This window comes from Archocentrus centrarchus, unplaced genomic scaffold (assembly GCF_007364275.1).
Source record: "Archocentrus centrarchus isolate MPI-CPG fArcCen1 unplaced genomic scaffold, fArcCen1 scaffold_35_ctg1, whole genome shotgun sequence".
Classification (NCBI taxonomy): Eukaryota; Metazoa; Chordata; class Actinopteri; order Cichliformes; family Cichlidae; genus Archocentrus; species Archocentrus centrarchus.
In genome coordinates, this window is record NW_022060262.1 from 2,446,524 (window position 1) to 2,462,325 (window position 15,802).

Genomic DNA, 15,802 nt, shown 5'->3' on the forward strand with positions numbered 1-15,802 from the left:
AGGCTGTGGGCTTTAAATGATGCTCAGTGTGACTGCTGCTGTGGTCTTCTGCTGCTGTGGACCATCAGCTTCACAGTGCTGAGCACTCAGAGATGCTCTTCTGCACATTGATTGTAATGAGGAGTTATTTGACTTTGTGCTGCCCGTCTGAAGCAGTCTGTCCATCCTCCTCTGACCTCTGACCTCAACAAGACAGTTTCACCCAGAGAGCTGCTCACTGGATATTTTCTCTGTGAATCTCAGAGATGCTTTGTGGGGAAATCCCAGCAGATCAGAAGTTTCTGAAACACTCATCTGTGAATGAATTAATATCAAGACACTTTATAAAATTTTGTTTGCATCTTTAACTTCTCTAATTTCTTCCTCACATTGATGCTGTGTTTTCATTATTTTAATTACCGCTTCGGTGGCTACTGCCTCATGTGCAGCTTCAAAATATTACCTTACTTATCTCAGCTTACACAAATATACAATTTACAAAACCTAGAATAAACATACCACTTTGGCCTGCAAGTGGACTTGGAAACACTTATTTTCTATCTTAGCTGTTAATTGGCTCCATATCAGGTTTGCTCGAATCAACTGTCTACTGAGCCCTTTTGAACCGGAAGTGATGTCACCGTTACCTTAAACTAAATTTATCAAGACTGCTGTTTTACTACCACCTAAGTATCAAATATTATTGTTCCTTTGCTCTCACAAATGCCATGAAAATGATGAAAATAGAAAATCTGACCAAAGCAAATATGGGGTCACATTTGTGAATTAAGTTTGATTATATGTATATAATATTGTATGTTTCACACTGTTTGTGTACAAGTAACATGAGATTTAATAAGTCTCCCAAGCGCTGTGCAGCAAGTGACTGTGTATAACTATGGACAGTAGAGGGTAGCAGAGTTCCTGCCATGGGAATGCGCTGCCTTAGCTGTCTTAAGCTTGTCATTCTGGCAAGACTGACCAGGCAGCACGTTTCCTCTGCTCATTATTTATGCTGTTTAACACGAGTGTATTCTGTCTTCATGCCCTCTGTAATGGGACCTGTTACAAAAAAAAAAAGCACTCAAAAAAACTTGATATATATAAACTTTCTCCATGGCATTAACAGCACCACAGCTGCATCTAGTGGTGAAACATGAACGAAAAATATCCATGCCTGCTGTTTCAAAAACCACCACACCACCGTGCTGCCCAGAAAGTTTATTTCCCCTTTAATTATGCCACATTTGTGAGGAAAATGCTGTTGAGTTGAGTTTAGTAGAGTAGAGCTGAGCTGAGCAGAGTAGAGTAGAGTAGAGCTGAGCTGAGCTGAGCTGAGCTGAGTTGAGTAAAGTAGCGCTGAGCTGAGTTGAGTTGAATTGAGTTGAGTAAAGTAGAGTTGAGCTGAGCTGAGCTAAGCTGAACTGAGTTGAATTGAGTTGAGTAAAGTACAGCTGAGTTGAATTGAGTTGAGTAAAGTAGAGCTGAGCTAAACTGTGCTAAGTTGAGTTGAGTAAAGTAGAGCTGAGCTGAGCTGAGTTGAGTTGGGTAAAGTAGAGCTGAGCTGAGCTGTGCTAAGTTGAGTTGAGTATAGTAGAGCTGAGCTGAGTTGAGCTGAGTAAAGTAGAGCTGAGCTGAGCTGAGTTGAGTTGAGTTGAGTAAAGTAGAGCTGAGCTGAGTTGAGTTGAGTTGAGTAAAGTAGAGCTGAGCTGAGCTGTGCTAAGTTGAGTTGAGTAAAGTAGAGCTGAGCTGAGTTGAGTTGAGTAAAGTAGAGCTGAGCTGAGCTGAGTTGAGTTGAGTTGAGTAAAGTAGAGCTGAGCTGAGTTGAGTTGAGTAAAGTTGAGCTGAGCTGAGCTGAGTTGAGTTGAGTAAAGTAGAGCTGAGCTGAGCTGAGCTAAGTTGAGTTGAGTAAAGTAGAGCTGAGCTGAGTTGAGTTGAGTAAAGTAGAGCTGAGCTGAGCTGAGTTGAGTAAAGTAGAGCTGAGCTGAGCTGAGTTGAGTTGAGTAAAGTAGAGCTGAGCTGAGTTGAGTAAAGTAGAGCTGAGCTGAGCTGAGTTGAGTAAAGTAGAGCTAAGCTGAGCTGAGTTGAGTTGAGTAAAGTAGAGCTGAACTGAGCTGAGTTGAGTTGAGTTGAGTAAAGAAGAGCTGAGCTGTGCTGAGTTGAGTTGAGCAAAGTAGAGCTGAGCTGAGTTGAGTTGAGTAAAGTAGAGTTGAGCTGAGTTGAGTTGAGTAAAGTAGAGCTGAGCTGAGCTGTGCTGAGTTGAGTAAAGTAGAGCTGAGCTGAGTTGAGTAAAGTAGAGTTGAGCTGAGCTGAGCTGAGTTGAGTAAAATAGAGCTGAGTTGACTTGAGTAGAGCTGAGCTGAGTTGAGTAAAGTAGAGGAGAGCTGAGCTAAGCTGAGCTGAGTTGAGTTGAACTGAGCTGAGTAAAGTAGAGTAGAGCTGAGTTGAGTTGAGCTGAGTAGAGCTGAGCTGAGCTGAGCTGAGTTGAGTTGAGTAAAGTAGAGTTGAGCTGAGCTGAGCTAAGCTGAGCTGAGTTGAGTTGAGTAGAGTTGAGCTGAGTAAAGTAGAGTAGAGCTGAGTAGAGCTGAGCTGAGCTGAGTAAAGTATAGTAGAGCTGAGCTGAGTAGAGTTGAGTTGAGTTGAGTTGAGTAAAGTACAGTAGAGCTGAGCTGAGTAGAGTTGAGTTGAGTTGAGTTGAGTAAAGTAGAGTTGAGCTGAGCTGAGCTAAGCTGAGCTGAGTTGAGTAAAGTAGAGCTGAGTTGAGTTGAATTGAGTAGAGCTGAGCTGAGCTGAGTAGAGCTGAGCTGAGCTAAGCTGAGCTGAGTAGAGTTGAGTTGAGTTGAGTTGAGTTGAGTTGAGTAAAGTAGAGTTGGCTGAGCTGAGCTGAGATAAGCTGAGCTGAGTTGAGTTGAGTAAAGTAGAACTTAGTTGAGTTGAGTAGAGCTGAGCTGAGCTGAGCTGAGCTGAGTTGAGTTGAGTAAAGTAGAGTAGAGCTGAGTAGAGCTGAGTTGAGTTGAGCTTAGTAGAGCTGAGCTGAGCTGAGTTGAGTTGAGTTGAGTTGAGCTGAGCTGAGTAAAGTAGAGCAGAGCTGTGTTGAGTTGAGTAGAGCTGAGCTGAGTTGAGTTGAGTTGATTAGAGTAGAGCTGAGCTAAGCTGAGCTGAGTAGAGCTGAGTTGAGTTGAGTAGAGTTGAGCTGAGCTAAGCTGAGTTGAGTTGAGTTGAGCTGAGCTGAGCTGAATTGAGATGAGTTGATTAAAGTAAAGTAGAGTAGAGCAGAGCTAAGCTGAGTTGATTTGAGCCGAGTAAAGTAGAGTAGAGCTGAGTAGAGCTGAGTTGAGTTGAGTTGAGTAAAGTATAGTAGAGCTGAGCTAAGCTGAGCTGAGCTGAGCTGAGTTGAGTTGAGTTGAGTATGTGGCTCATGGCCATGAAAGACTTGCCAAATCTTCTCTGTAGTTTTGCAGAGGAATATTTAAACAATTTGCTTTTTGTAAAAAAAATGCAGACAGTTTGAACTGAGCTGCTTCTGATGTAACAGAAACAAGAAACAAGTCCTTTTGCAGCTGAATAAAAACATGCCCCTGTCCAATTATAGGAGTGGGGTATTTTTAAGGGGAGGCATCTAGAAGCAGACCACACGAAGCTAAGAGGCAAAACAAAACTACTCAGCAGCAGAACATCGAGAGTTACGCATCACACACTGACTGCCTGAGCAAACACCATGGAAGACAACAAGAATGAACTGCTCGCTCTGGTTGGTAAGTACATTTGGAAATATCATACTGTAAGCTCCAAATACATTTCAGGTTCACTTTAAAGTCTGCTTTAAGAGAACTGCAGCTGTAGAGACACCTTTCTTGATTGGATAGTTTGACTTCAAAAGTAAAAGCTGAGCATAAATTTTCTTTGTGATATTTAACATTTAGAAAAGAAAAGAAAAGAAAATAATTTTATTGATCCCTTGCAGGAAATTGCTTTGTTACAACAGCAACAATTAACACTAATATAAGGACACAATATAAATACTATATAAATACTATCCAGTTTATACACAATATTTATACTATTTGACTAAGAATATTAAATACACAACATAAATATAAATACTATGTACAACTGTGCATTCAGGTTAGTGGTTTGTTGCTGGCACGTAGGACTTCCTGCTACATTGTTTTCTGCACTGAGGTGTGTCAGTCTGTGGCTGAATGTGCTTTCTCAAAATACCTCCAAGTCGTGCAGTGGGTGTGAGCTATTGTTCAGTTTCCTTAACAGCTTCACCCCAACTGTTGTTGAACAGAGTCCAGTTCAGCCCCGATTGTGGCGCTCGCCCTCTTAATGAGCTTATCCTCTCTGTTCCTGTCTCTAGAGCGAGCCACTCCCCCCAGCACACCACGCCAAAGCACAGTGCACTCACCACCACAGTCTGGTAGCCTGCAAACTGTGATGCACTGTGCATTATGACACCTTTCTATCAGAACCAGCATTAACTTTTTCGTCGCTTTGAGCTACAGTAGCTCATCTGTTGGGCTGGACCACATAGGCCAGCCTTTGCTCCCCACATACATCAGTGAACCTTGTTCATCCATGATCCTATTGCTGGTTCCTTCCTTAGTCAACTTTTGATAGATATTGACCACTGCAGACCAGGAACACTGTCTGTCAGTCCATCTTTGTCCAGCCATTGGAAGGATTTCTTCAGTCTGCCGGTGGTAAATGCCGTGCACAGGACTGTCCTTTCATGGTGGTTCCTGTTCTTCCTCCTTTTCTTTCTCTGGTTTCTGTTCCCTGAGGTACTCACTAAGCATGTGATCTTTTGTGGCCATCTTCCTGATGTATTCATGGATATTCGTTGTTTCATCTAGGACAGTGGTTCTGACACTCACTAGTCCTTGGCCACCTCGGTACTTGTAGCTGTCCTCAATGTCTGCAATGTTGCCTTCTGGTAGTGTAATCCCCTCAGTTCTGACTACTTTTCCTCTCTTAGTTACATCCAACTACATTTCCACAGTCCAAATGACCTTCCAATATCATTGCTATAGATCCTGGTGGTGTGGATCAGTGAATCAATATCTCATTCACTCTTAGCATACAGCTTGATGTCATCCACGTGCAGGAGGTGGCTGATGTTTGCTCCATTTCGTAGTCGGTATCTGTAGCCAGACTTGTTGATGAGCTGGCTGAGGGGATTCAGGCCTATGCAGAACAGCAGTGGGGACAGAGCATCTCCTTGGTAAATCCCACACTTGATGTTGATTTTTGCGATGGGCTTGAAGTTGGCCTCTAGTGTTGTTCTCCACATCCCCATTGAGTTCTTGATGAAGGCTCTCAGGGTCCTGTTGATCTCATACAGTTCTAGGCATTCCAGGATCCATGTGTGCGGCATCGAATCATAGGCTTTCTTGTAGTCAATCCAGGCGGTGCACAGGTCAGTCAGGTCTTACAGTCTCGAGTGACTGCTTTATCTACTAGTAGCTGGAGTTTTGCTCCCCTGGCATCTCTGCCTATCCATTACTGGGCCTCGCTCATCTATTGTGCCACATGCCTACCCATCTTAGCTGCTACAGTGCCTGACAGGAGTTTCCATGTTGTACTGAGGCTGGTAGTTGGATGGGACTGGCCCCTTCTGGGGGGGGTCCTTGAGGATCAGGACTGTACGGCCTTCAGTCAGCCACTCTTGGTGTGTCTTAGCCTCTGGGCAAAAATATGAGTGGGAACATTTACAGTCATGGCTACTGATGTGTATTTCCAGAGCTATGATGAAGTAAGTAAATGAGCCAAAAGACTAAACTGTGTGATCATTTACAACATGGATGAAGCTGCAGAGAACCAAACACCTACATATGCTTTTGAGGTAGGAGATGTAAGAAAATGAATATTAGAGTACAATATATTACAATATGTAATATATAGAGAAAATTTTGTACACAATTGTGAATGAAAGTTTATATATTAAAATAAATAAGACACATAGTACCATAAAAACACAGAGAGAATTATGAAAAATGGCATTTTTGTTTTCATGGTTTGATGTACAGTGATATTATATTTAGAGGGCTGTACAATGTTTAAAATGATCATTTAGCTTTTATCTTTGACTCTGATTTTAAAAAATGGGACACTGTGTGGAACAGAATGCAAAGATTTGCAGATCTTATATTTTATTAGCAATAGAACACAGAAAGAATATCTGATGTTGAAACTGAGTAAAAACCACCTTAAGCTCATTTTGAATTTTTTATTTCAATTTTACAAGCACACCAACTTCTGAACTTCTGAAGGGTTAAATTGGGGTTTAACAGTATAAATAACATTTTTGTTAAATTCTCCAACAGCATTAAATGAACAAGAACCAGAGGAACAGGACCTGGAGAAAGATGAAGTAAATCTTCGGATTGTCCTCGTTGGGAAAACTGGAGTTGGAAAGAGTGCAACAGGAAATACCATCTTAAGAAGAAAAGCTTTTGAATCAAAGATGGCTTTTAAGTCTCTGACATCAGAGTGTCAGAAAGCAACAGGAGAATTTGAAGGTCAAACGCTGGCTGTAGTTGATACTCCAGGTCTGTATGACACCAGGATGTCTAAAGATGCAGTGAGGAGAGAGATAGTAAAATGCATCTCCTTTGCTGCTCCTGGTCCTCATGTGTTCCTGGTTGTAATCCAGCCAAACAGATTCACTGAAGAAGAACAAAAAACAGTGAAAATTCTTCAGGAGATGTTTGGAAAGGAGGCAGCCTGTTACACTATGACCTTGTTCACCCATGGAGATGATCTGGAAGAAGGAGTTTCCATGGATGAATTAATTGGTCAGAGTACAGATGTCCGTGACTTCATCCGTCTGTGTCATGGAGGATATCATGTTTTTAACAACAGATCTGATGATCCCTCTCAGGTCAGAGAGCTGCTGGAGAAGATCAATGAAATGGTTCAGAGGAATGGAGGAAGCTGCTTCACTAACGAAATGTTCAAAGAGGCTAAAAGAGCCATACTAGAAGAGCTGAGACGACTTCTTCATGAGAATGTGAAGATGAAGTTTGAAGAAGCACGAAGTCAGGCAGAGAGAAACAACAGGTTCTTACGCGCTCTGTTAGAGAGTGCTACAACTACTGCTGGAGCTGCTGTTGGATTTGCTGTAGGAGCTACCTTAGGAAGTCTGGGAGGTCCAATTGGAGCTGGAGTGGGAGGAGCAGTGGGAGCTGCAGCCGGGGCTATAGCCGCTGCAGTGAAAATGAAGGCGTGCCAAATACAGTGACATCCAGTGCTTGTGATCACTGATGCGCAATATAATCAAATTAAAGTGCATGAAAATAATCTCAGTAAGCATTTATTAATTCTGATACTGATAAATCATACTTAGCATTTCATGGGCTTTTCACTGAATGTATTATCTTTACTAATAGCTGTTTGTTTATGTTAGACTATTAGCTTCTTGCATTCACTGTTTGTGATTAATTTGATGTAATATTTTCAAATATTCTCTGACTGCTTGTGGCAGGAAACACATTTAATGAAGTTTCTTTTCCTGTTCTGTCAAAAGAGGAGCGACAGGTTATTGTGGTGATTAGATATTCAATGTAAAAGGCAAAACAATGAGATTAGCACAAGAAATGCTTTTTATTTTGTGCACAAATAAAATATTTTTAAAAAGTTTACAATTTGTTTTTGTTGCTAACTGAGGACCAACTGAGGACAGTGGACCGGGTGGAGCTACCAGCTCAGGTATTACTTTAAATAGTATTCTTTTTCTTAATATATGTATATAAATACTGGATACATGCGTCACCTGAGCTGGTAGCTCCACCCGGTCCACTGTCCTCAGCCATCTTTAAATCTGGAGCATGCTGTGTTTGGTATCGATTACTCCGCCCTGTGACGTCATTTCAACACTTTTCTACTCGTACTCACGAACTTGAATTCGTGTCCATTCGTGTGGATATCATTCTTTGATTATTCTTTTCTCACCTTTGTTTTGTTTTTGTTTTTCTTTCTCACTCCTTTTTGTACCCTTTCCTTTCTGCCTGTCACGCCTGGTATAAATAAATAAAATAAAATCAAAATACAAACTAAATACATGCTAACAAGAGTAGCCTATTGTAAAACTTAAAGAGCTATTCTTGGAAAATCAAATATGTTTGGTACACCAGCGTAATCGGATCATATTCTGAGTGCAAAAACTGCCAGACATGACAGGCTAAAAAAAAAAAAAAAAAAAAAAATGAATTCGTGTCCACACAGAGGGGAGGTGTTCGTAGTCACAGAAATTAGAGTTGTATTCACAAGACTTTGAACTCACAGCTTTTAGATTCGTACTCACATAAAAACAGTCCTAATCTGCACAGTTTCTCAATTACAAATACGAATGTTAGAATTGTGCACACACCTTTTTGACAGTTATCTTACTCCATAGCAAGTTAAAATGTTTGGTTGTTGGGTGGATTAACCCACATGATTGATTAGATTGCCCCCAGCATCAGAGCCTCTTTGACGTGCTTGTTTCTCTGCCGGTAGATAATCGTATCGCTGCTATCAAACTACAAAAATGGCTGAACGGGGTGGAGTGGAGCGCTCTGCGACCTGGAGGGGGCGGGGCGTGAAATGTCTCAATCACATTAAAGAGACCGCACCAAGACGAGCTGCTCTAAGATGCCTCAGAGAAGGTGTAAACGAGGGGTCTGTGGAGCTACAATAATAAGGAATTCAGACCAAAGCATTGCAGTTCTACTTTATACAGACCACGAATGAATGATTTACATATGAAAAGGAAGGATTTAAAGGCATGATATGTGCCCTTTAACTGATCTGTCCACTCTGACCCATAGTCAGCTTAAAAAGATTTAACAATCAACAATAAAAATGGTGTTTAGATCAAATAGCGCCATAAATGAAAGTTTGACATCTACATTGTTCCTGATAAAAATCTCTGTGGTGATAAATGAGAACAACATTTCCACTTTCACTGTTTGAGTTAAAAAGGAGCATGAAATATTATTTTAACAGTTTTCAGAAATCCAATCCGCAAATCTGTGTGCATTCACTAATTCTTCACATTCAAAAAGCTGCTTTTCACTCTGGCCTAACAAGAGCGCAGCTGTAATGTGGTGCACTGTATTCGATGCCATTTGAGTGTCCAAGACAAACTTGAGTGTATTTTGGTATAAAAATGGGTTGTTATTTATTTCTAAAAGCTTCTCTTACACTATTAACCACCCGACCCATCTTTGGAAAGCATTATTTATTTTACTTTATATGGTTACAATAATGACAGCTTTTTTTATTTATATTTTTTTCACACAAGTATCCTGAATTGTCACGCCCCCAGTGATCTTTGCTCAAGTTCATTTACCAATATATTATGAAAATCCATATAAAACGGATGGCATTTTTCATTACTGTTGCATAGCCTTATTTATAATATTTGGCACCAGATGTTATTTTTTCTATTTGTACTTTTATTTTTTAATGCTTTAAGTCTTTGAAATTACTGTAAGTATCTCCAGACTCCTTGTGCCCCTGTTACTCTTACAGAAAACAGTTTGAACTGGTCCCTTCATTGGTCCTCTACTCATATGACTTACAGTAAGTTGCATGTTCCCAGCTGTCACAGGGCTAACACAGAGACAAAAGCATACTCACAGTCACACCTATGGTCAATTAACCTAACTGCCATGCCTGCCTTTGGACTGTAGGATTAAGCCAGACTAACTACAGGAACACTTTTTTATCAGAGTTTATTAATGGCCTGCGAGTAAACAGTGCTCCTACCACATATACTACAAATCCCACAATGCACTGCAACAGATGCTGCACAGGCCAAGACCTGTACACTAACCTGTTTCCCGCATTGGCAATGACACATTGATCAGTGATCAGTGGTTAAAAACATCAGTCAGCATTTTTTATAGTGACATTTAAGCTAGTCTGACCCTCAAAAATGGTCAAAAAATTTGCCTGCAATGTTCAGGGAAAAGAGCGGATTGGTGGGACAGATGCGGGAGAAGATGCAGAGGGAGACCTGCACAGGTGAGCTGACAGGGTATCACTGCATCACACAGCAGGAAATGGTGCACAGCAAAGTCCAGAAGACTGAATGAATCATACTGTAAGTACTGTAACACAGACAGTGAACTTTGTAAGAGACAAAGGTTTAAATCAGCGGCAGTTTCAGAAGAAACAGCTTCTGGTGAGATGATGCCTGAGGAAACCTGTCAGCTGATGGAAAGTAAAGGAGAAGTCTCGGCAGGGCTCCGGAGTGAAAGTGTCTGTGTGGGTCAGCCTTTCTCTGTGACATAATGAAGCATCTTAATGCATTAAACCTGCAGCTTCACGGACAGACCGCGTAATTACACACGTGTATGATGCAGTGAAAGCTTTTCAAATCAAGTTGCACCTGCGAGAGGCAAAAAGCAATTTATGCTACATTCAATGTTGCCAAAATTAAAAAAGTCAGAGCAGGTCTGCACCGCTGTGTTTGCAGCTGAGAAACTGGACACACTGCACAGTTTACGCAGCGTTTCTCTCACTTTGACATGCAGAAATCCACATCACACTTTTTACCTCAAAAAAACTGCAAATATTCAAATTTGTGGGCTTCATAGATAATTGGCAAAGTTTCTGGGGAAAACCTGATCTTGTTAGGAGCATCCATCCCACTTTGGATGGAGCAGCTCTCATTTCTAGAAATATGGCCAAATTTATTAACCCTCCTAAAACCTGACTACCCAGGGTTGAGACCAGGAAGCAGAGGTGCAGTCTTACACGCCTCTCTGCAGCTTCTCTCCTCCTGCCATCCCCCCAAAACCCCATCCCCATAGAGTCGGTGCCTGCTCCCAGACCACCAAAAAACAAAGCTAAAATCAGCTTCGGACGTCATATGTCACGTGATTTTATATAGTCCCTAAATTCTTAAACTGTTTAATCCTTAAAAATATGACAATGGTTACAATTCCTGATTTTTAAAAAAATATTACCGTTTTCCAGCTTCTACATTCTGAACATTTTTCACTTTGTTTAACATGCTACAAAAGAACATTAGTCTCTGTAGCATGACTGTCCAACATACTTTTCCTTCACAGCAGACCTCCTAACACTTTGTACTTAACAACGCTAGTACTACATGAACTAGACAAATAAAAAACTGGAATAACAATTTATTTAATGAAGTGGCTGACAGTTTACTATTAGCAACACAAATAACTACAAACATTCAATATGTAATTTCTAAAAACTCTTATTTCATTGTGTTAAGGTTAGCTAAAACGTATGCAGTATTGCAAGAATCCTGCAAAAATGACAAACTTTATGTTCAAATATTGACTTTTAGTTTTGTTCTCATATATTGCTCTTGACTACATTTTCATCCAATGTTAAAATAAAAAGCACTTGGGACCAGTGGCGCGCCAGGGGGTGCACTAGGGGGTGCTATAGCTCCACCTGGAAAAGTCATAGAACCCCAAGAAAACAGCTTGTGTGTGTTGAGAACTGAAAGAACAAATGATCCTTCATAGAACCCTCAGCCCCCCCCGCCACTGCTTGGGACTGAAGGTCAACAAATTGTTGTCAGGATATGAACTAACAATAAGCATGGTGGAGCATAGTGCTGAAACTAGCTGATGACATGCCACCCAGACAGTTTTAGATAAATGTCAGATGTCCACTAAACCATGTTAGCTGCAAAACTATAATTCTATTTAAAATGACATTCCTTTTAACTTAATTTGCTATTCTGCTATTGCGCTTGTTGTTGTTGTTGTAACTAAATGCATAAAAACAAAAACAGTGTGTAGCAACATCCTCCTGTTAATCAGCTGATATGAAGTTTTTCAGATCCATGAATGTTTTTCTCTGCGACAGGCTGGTGACCTGTACAGGTGTATCCTGCCTCTCACCCTATGACAGCTGGGATAGGCTCCAGCCCCCCTGCGACCCTGAACACGATAATTGGAAGAGAATGAGTTGGGTCAGGAGAGAAATGCTGCATCCTTCATATTCCATAAAGGATCATTTGGACCATTCAGTGCTGTTTATTTCTAACATGACACTTTAATCACAGCTTAGTCTGAGTGTTGAGCTCAGAGACATTAACATGAGTTTAGCCTGTGAGCAGATCAGGACCAAACATCACAGCTTTCCACCTTTCCTCCATCACCAACTGAATGCAGCTAAATTCCTGTGGCTGTGCAGCTCATTTAGTGCTGCTGTGACTCTGCTGCTCAGCTTCCTTCAGTCCTGGTACTGAGTTATGGCTCAGCAGGCTGCATGTACTGAGTATCCCACTGACAGCACACAGAGAAACACTAGAATCAGGGAAAAGCTTCTGGTTCAATTCCAGCTGCACAAAGAAATCCTCTTTGGGGAATACAGCAGAAACTCTGCCAAATCAAACAGGTGCTCCTACCTGCTGTTTTTTTCTTTTTTTTTCATATTGTGGTGGTTTTAACCACAGAAATGGTGCTAACATATAGAATGAAAATGCATGAATTTTCCATATTTAGGACGGGAATCAGTGTGAGTGTGTTACAGGTTCATGAGCTGTAAATGATAACAGCTCCTTCAGCACTTTATTATAAACCAGGGCTACTCAAATCCAGGCCTCGAGGTCCGGTGTCCTGCAGGTTTCAGATGTGTCCCTGATCCAACATACCGGAATCAAATGGATGAATTACCTCCTCAGTATGAAGTCAAGTTCTCCAGAGTCCTGCTAATGACTTCTGTATTTGACTCAGGTGTATTGAAGCGGAGACACATCTAAAACTTGCAGGACACCGGACCTCGAGGCCTGGAGTTGAAGAGCCCTGTTATAAGCACTTAAAGCACTTTATCTTTACTAGAACAGGAAGAATAAAAACCTTACTGCTGTGAGGCTAACAGCAGCACTGAGTGTGCCTTTTCTTATTTTAATAAAAACTTCCTGCATTGTCGTAACAAGTCCAGTTTTTCAGTAACGTCGCTACGTTTATGTTTCTGGGAGCTGATGAGCCGAAGTGTATTTTTAAGCAGGGGTTACAGTGGACTGAATGATCCGGAACGGAACTCAGGGACCTTCAGTTAACACCGAGCGTACCGTCACCGACCCGTGTGAAAAACTGAAGGCATTTTCCCACACCCCCCCCTCCCTGTCTACAACATGTGTGTGATGTTTGTGTGCGTTTTAAAGTAGGAGGGTGCCCCCTATCGGTCCACCAATCCACATGCATCAGTAAATGATCCTGAAACAGTAGTTTTACGCTGCCGTTGTTGACTTCATACTAAATCTGTTTGAATTCATCTTTTGTAATGATTTACTCTCAGACTATTAAACCACCGAGGCTGCAGCTGAAAGAATCAAAGCTGAAGCAATAATTTAATAATCATGTTCTCGATTATAATCCACCAGATTCTCCTGTCCTAATGACAGAGCTGTGATACTGATGAGTCTGTTCAATCTGTATTTTTACTTTCCAGGCTTCAAACGGGCTAAACTTTAATGAGCTCTATGGACGAGCCTCCATCTGACAGAATTCCCAAAGTTATCCATAACACAGTAAAAAAACTTGTCACTAAATGGTTTCCGGGGCAGACCCAGGACAGGCTGAAAAGTTCATAGGCTGACTAAGAAGGAGTTATTATGCAGTAATTAAATTTGGCGTGCCTTAAATTCAACCTTTACTGATGCTACCTGCATGTTTTCTTTCCAGATAAACCCACACTGGATTGAGGACTTGGAAAAGTAGCCCTGGAGACATTTTGTGAAAATGGATGAAATTTGGCACCGTGGCATTATCAAACATCTGCAGGAAAAGGGGTTAACCCCCAGGACATTCATCCTGGCAGCATCTGCAGAGAAAGCGGCAGAATCCCATAAACGGGTTTCTGTGAGTATGACAGCACAGATAGAAGTTTCTTGTTGTAGATGATGAAAACATGTGCGCAGCACTTCTCAAGTGGAAAACCACCAACATGAAAGTCCACAACAGCTACACAAACCGCTCTGATCCTACGAGGTAACCTGACGTGCGCCTCTGGAGAAATGTGACTACAGGTCGGGTCCACGCAGCACACAATGTTGTGATTACCTTGTTTGGTGCTTGTGCGTTTCTGGCTGCTTTTCGCTGCAGTGTTTGAATTTATCAGTGACAGAATAACAATCAGGAATAATAATCAAAGCATCCATATAAGGACTCACAAATGTCAGCAAATTCCTGGAGGGAGAGAATGAAGAAAGTGAAAAATCGGATGATTATGTTTGCAGCCAAAAAACTGAGCACAAAGAGCGAGGACCGAGAAAAAACAAAACAAAATCCAGCTACGACATGAGGTCGCCCACTTTGTAGGTTGTGTACAGAGGCCACAAAGACCCTGCAAGTCTAATTGGAGCATCTAACCAAGCTAGCTCCAAAACAGAAGCAGCTTCAACATCAGGATGCAGCTGGATTTGACCTTTGACTCCTTCAAAGAGTTCGGTTTGTTTTTGTCCAGCATTCGCTGTGTTCTGATGTTACACACGTCATGTTTTTCTTTGTGTTTCTCCTTGTTGATGTATGGCTTTAATATTACACACATTAAGCACGTATTGCTGCTATTGAATTATTGCTATTGAACGGTTTGTTGAATGCAATTTTTAAACGGTATCTTTTGTCGAGTTTTATTTTGTTTGCTTGTGTAAATCTCTCACACTCACTCACACACACACTGTGTGTGTGTCTTTAAATCCTCCCCTCGCCTGTGCAGACACCGCCCGTCCGTTGTTGTTGCCTGGACTGAGCTGCTTCCAGTCCATCACAGGACATTTTAGAGGGCTCAAAGCGTCCCGGACCGTGCTCCTACACCGCACTGCTGCTACACCCCACTGCTCCTACACCCCACTACTGCTACACCCCACTACTGCTACACCCCACTGCTGCTTCACCCCACTACTGCTACACCCCACTGCTGCTGCACCCCACTACTGCTGCACCCCACTACTGCTACACCCCACTGCTCCTACACCCCACTACTGCTACACCCCACTGCTGCTGCACCCCTCTGCTGCTACACCCCACTGCTGCTGCACCCCACTGCTGCTGCACCCCTCTGCTGCTACACCCCACTGCTGCTGCACCCCACTGCTGCTACACCCCACTGCTGCTGCACCCCACTGCTGCCCTTTCAGTACATGAAATGTGGATACATGGATCGTTTTAAAGCCAACCTTTTCCCGGGACCTTATTTCAGAACAATATGACCGATATGACAATATGTCAGCAGTGGGAGACAAATATATATTATTCTCTGATACAATTCTCCCCTGAATCTCATAGACGCTAAGTTTGTAACACAAACCTGTGTTCCAAACAAGCAGTCAATAAAGTTTTCAAGATATGAAAGTTTGACTGTATTAACTTTTTTCTCTTTCTTTCTTTCTTACAGATGCACCCATCTATTTTTTGTAAAGGAGGCAGTGTGGAGAGCGTAACCCTCACATCCTCTGAGCATGATGTCCATTATGCTCCAGGTTCACAACAGGAAGTGGCAGTGCAATCGCAGACACGTGGAGAAGCTCACGTCTAAAGGAGTGCACCTCCAGGGCTTAATCATTTCAAGTATTTATTGTAAAGCATAAGCTTGTCTGTTTCCACGTATAAGTTAGTAACACTGTTACTGTGATGATAAATGTCTACAATAACAGATCCTGACATGCAGATATAACATCTGCAGGTTTCTGAATTTAAAGCATTTTTTATATTCACTGATTTAACTCCACAAAGCACAAGAGTGCAGCATCTCTGTATGGAGTATGGAGCCATACTGTGCTGCACAGAGGCCACCCGCAGGCCTCAATGCTGACAGCCTGAATGGAGACACTGTTGGGTTG

The 15,802-nt window shown here is 41.9% G+C and overlaps 1 protein-coding gene across 1 annotated transcript; it reads left to right on the forward strand.

Annotated features, from left to right (window-relative positions):
• Window positions 1-3,598: 3,598 nt before the first annotated feature.
• On the forward strand, window positions 3,599-7,568 carry LOC115776629 (GTPase IMAP family member 9-like). The gene is made up of 2 exons (XM_030724354.1): window positions 3,599-3,734; window positions 6,309-7,568. Exons 1-2 carry the CDS (start codon window positions 3,698-3,700, stop codon window positions 7,223-7,225), a joined length of 954 nt encoding a protein of 317 aa, XP_030580214.1. The 5' UTR covers window positions 3,599-3,697; the 3' UTR covers window positions 7,226-7,568.
• Window positions 7,569-15,802: the final 8,234 nt, after the last annotated feature.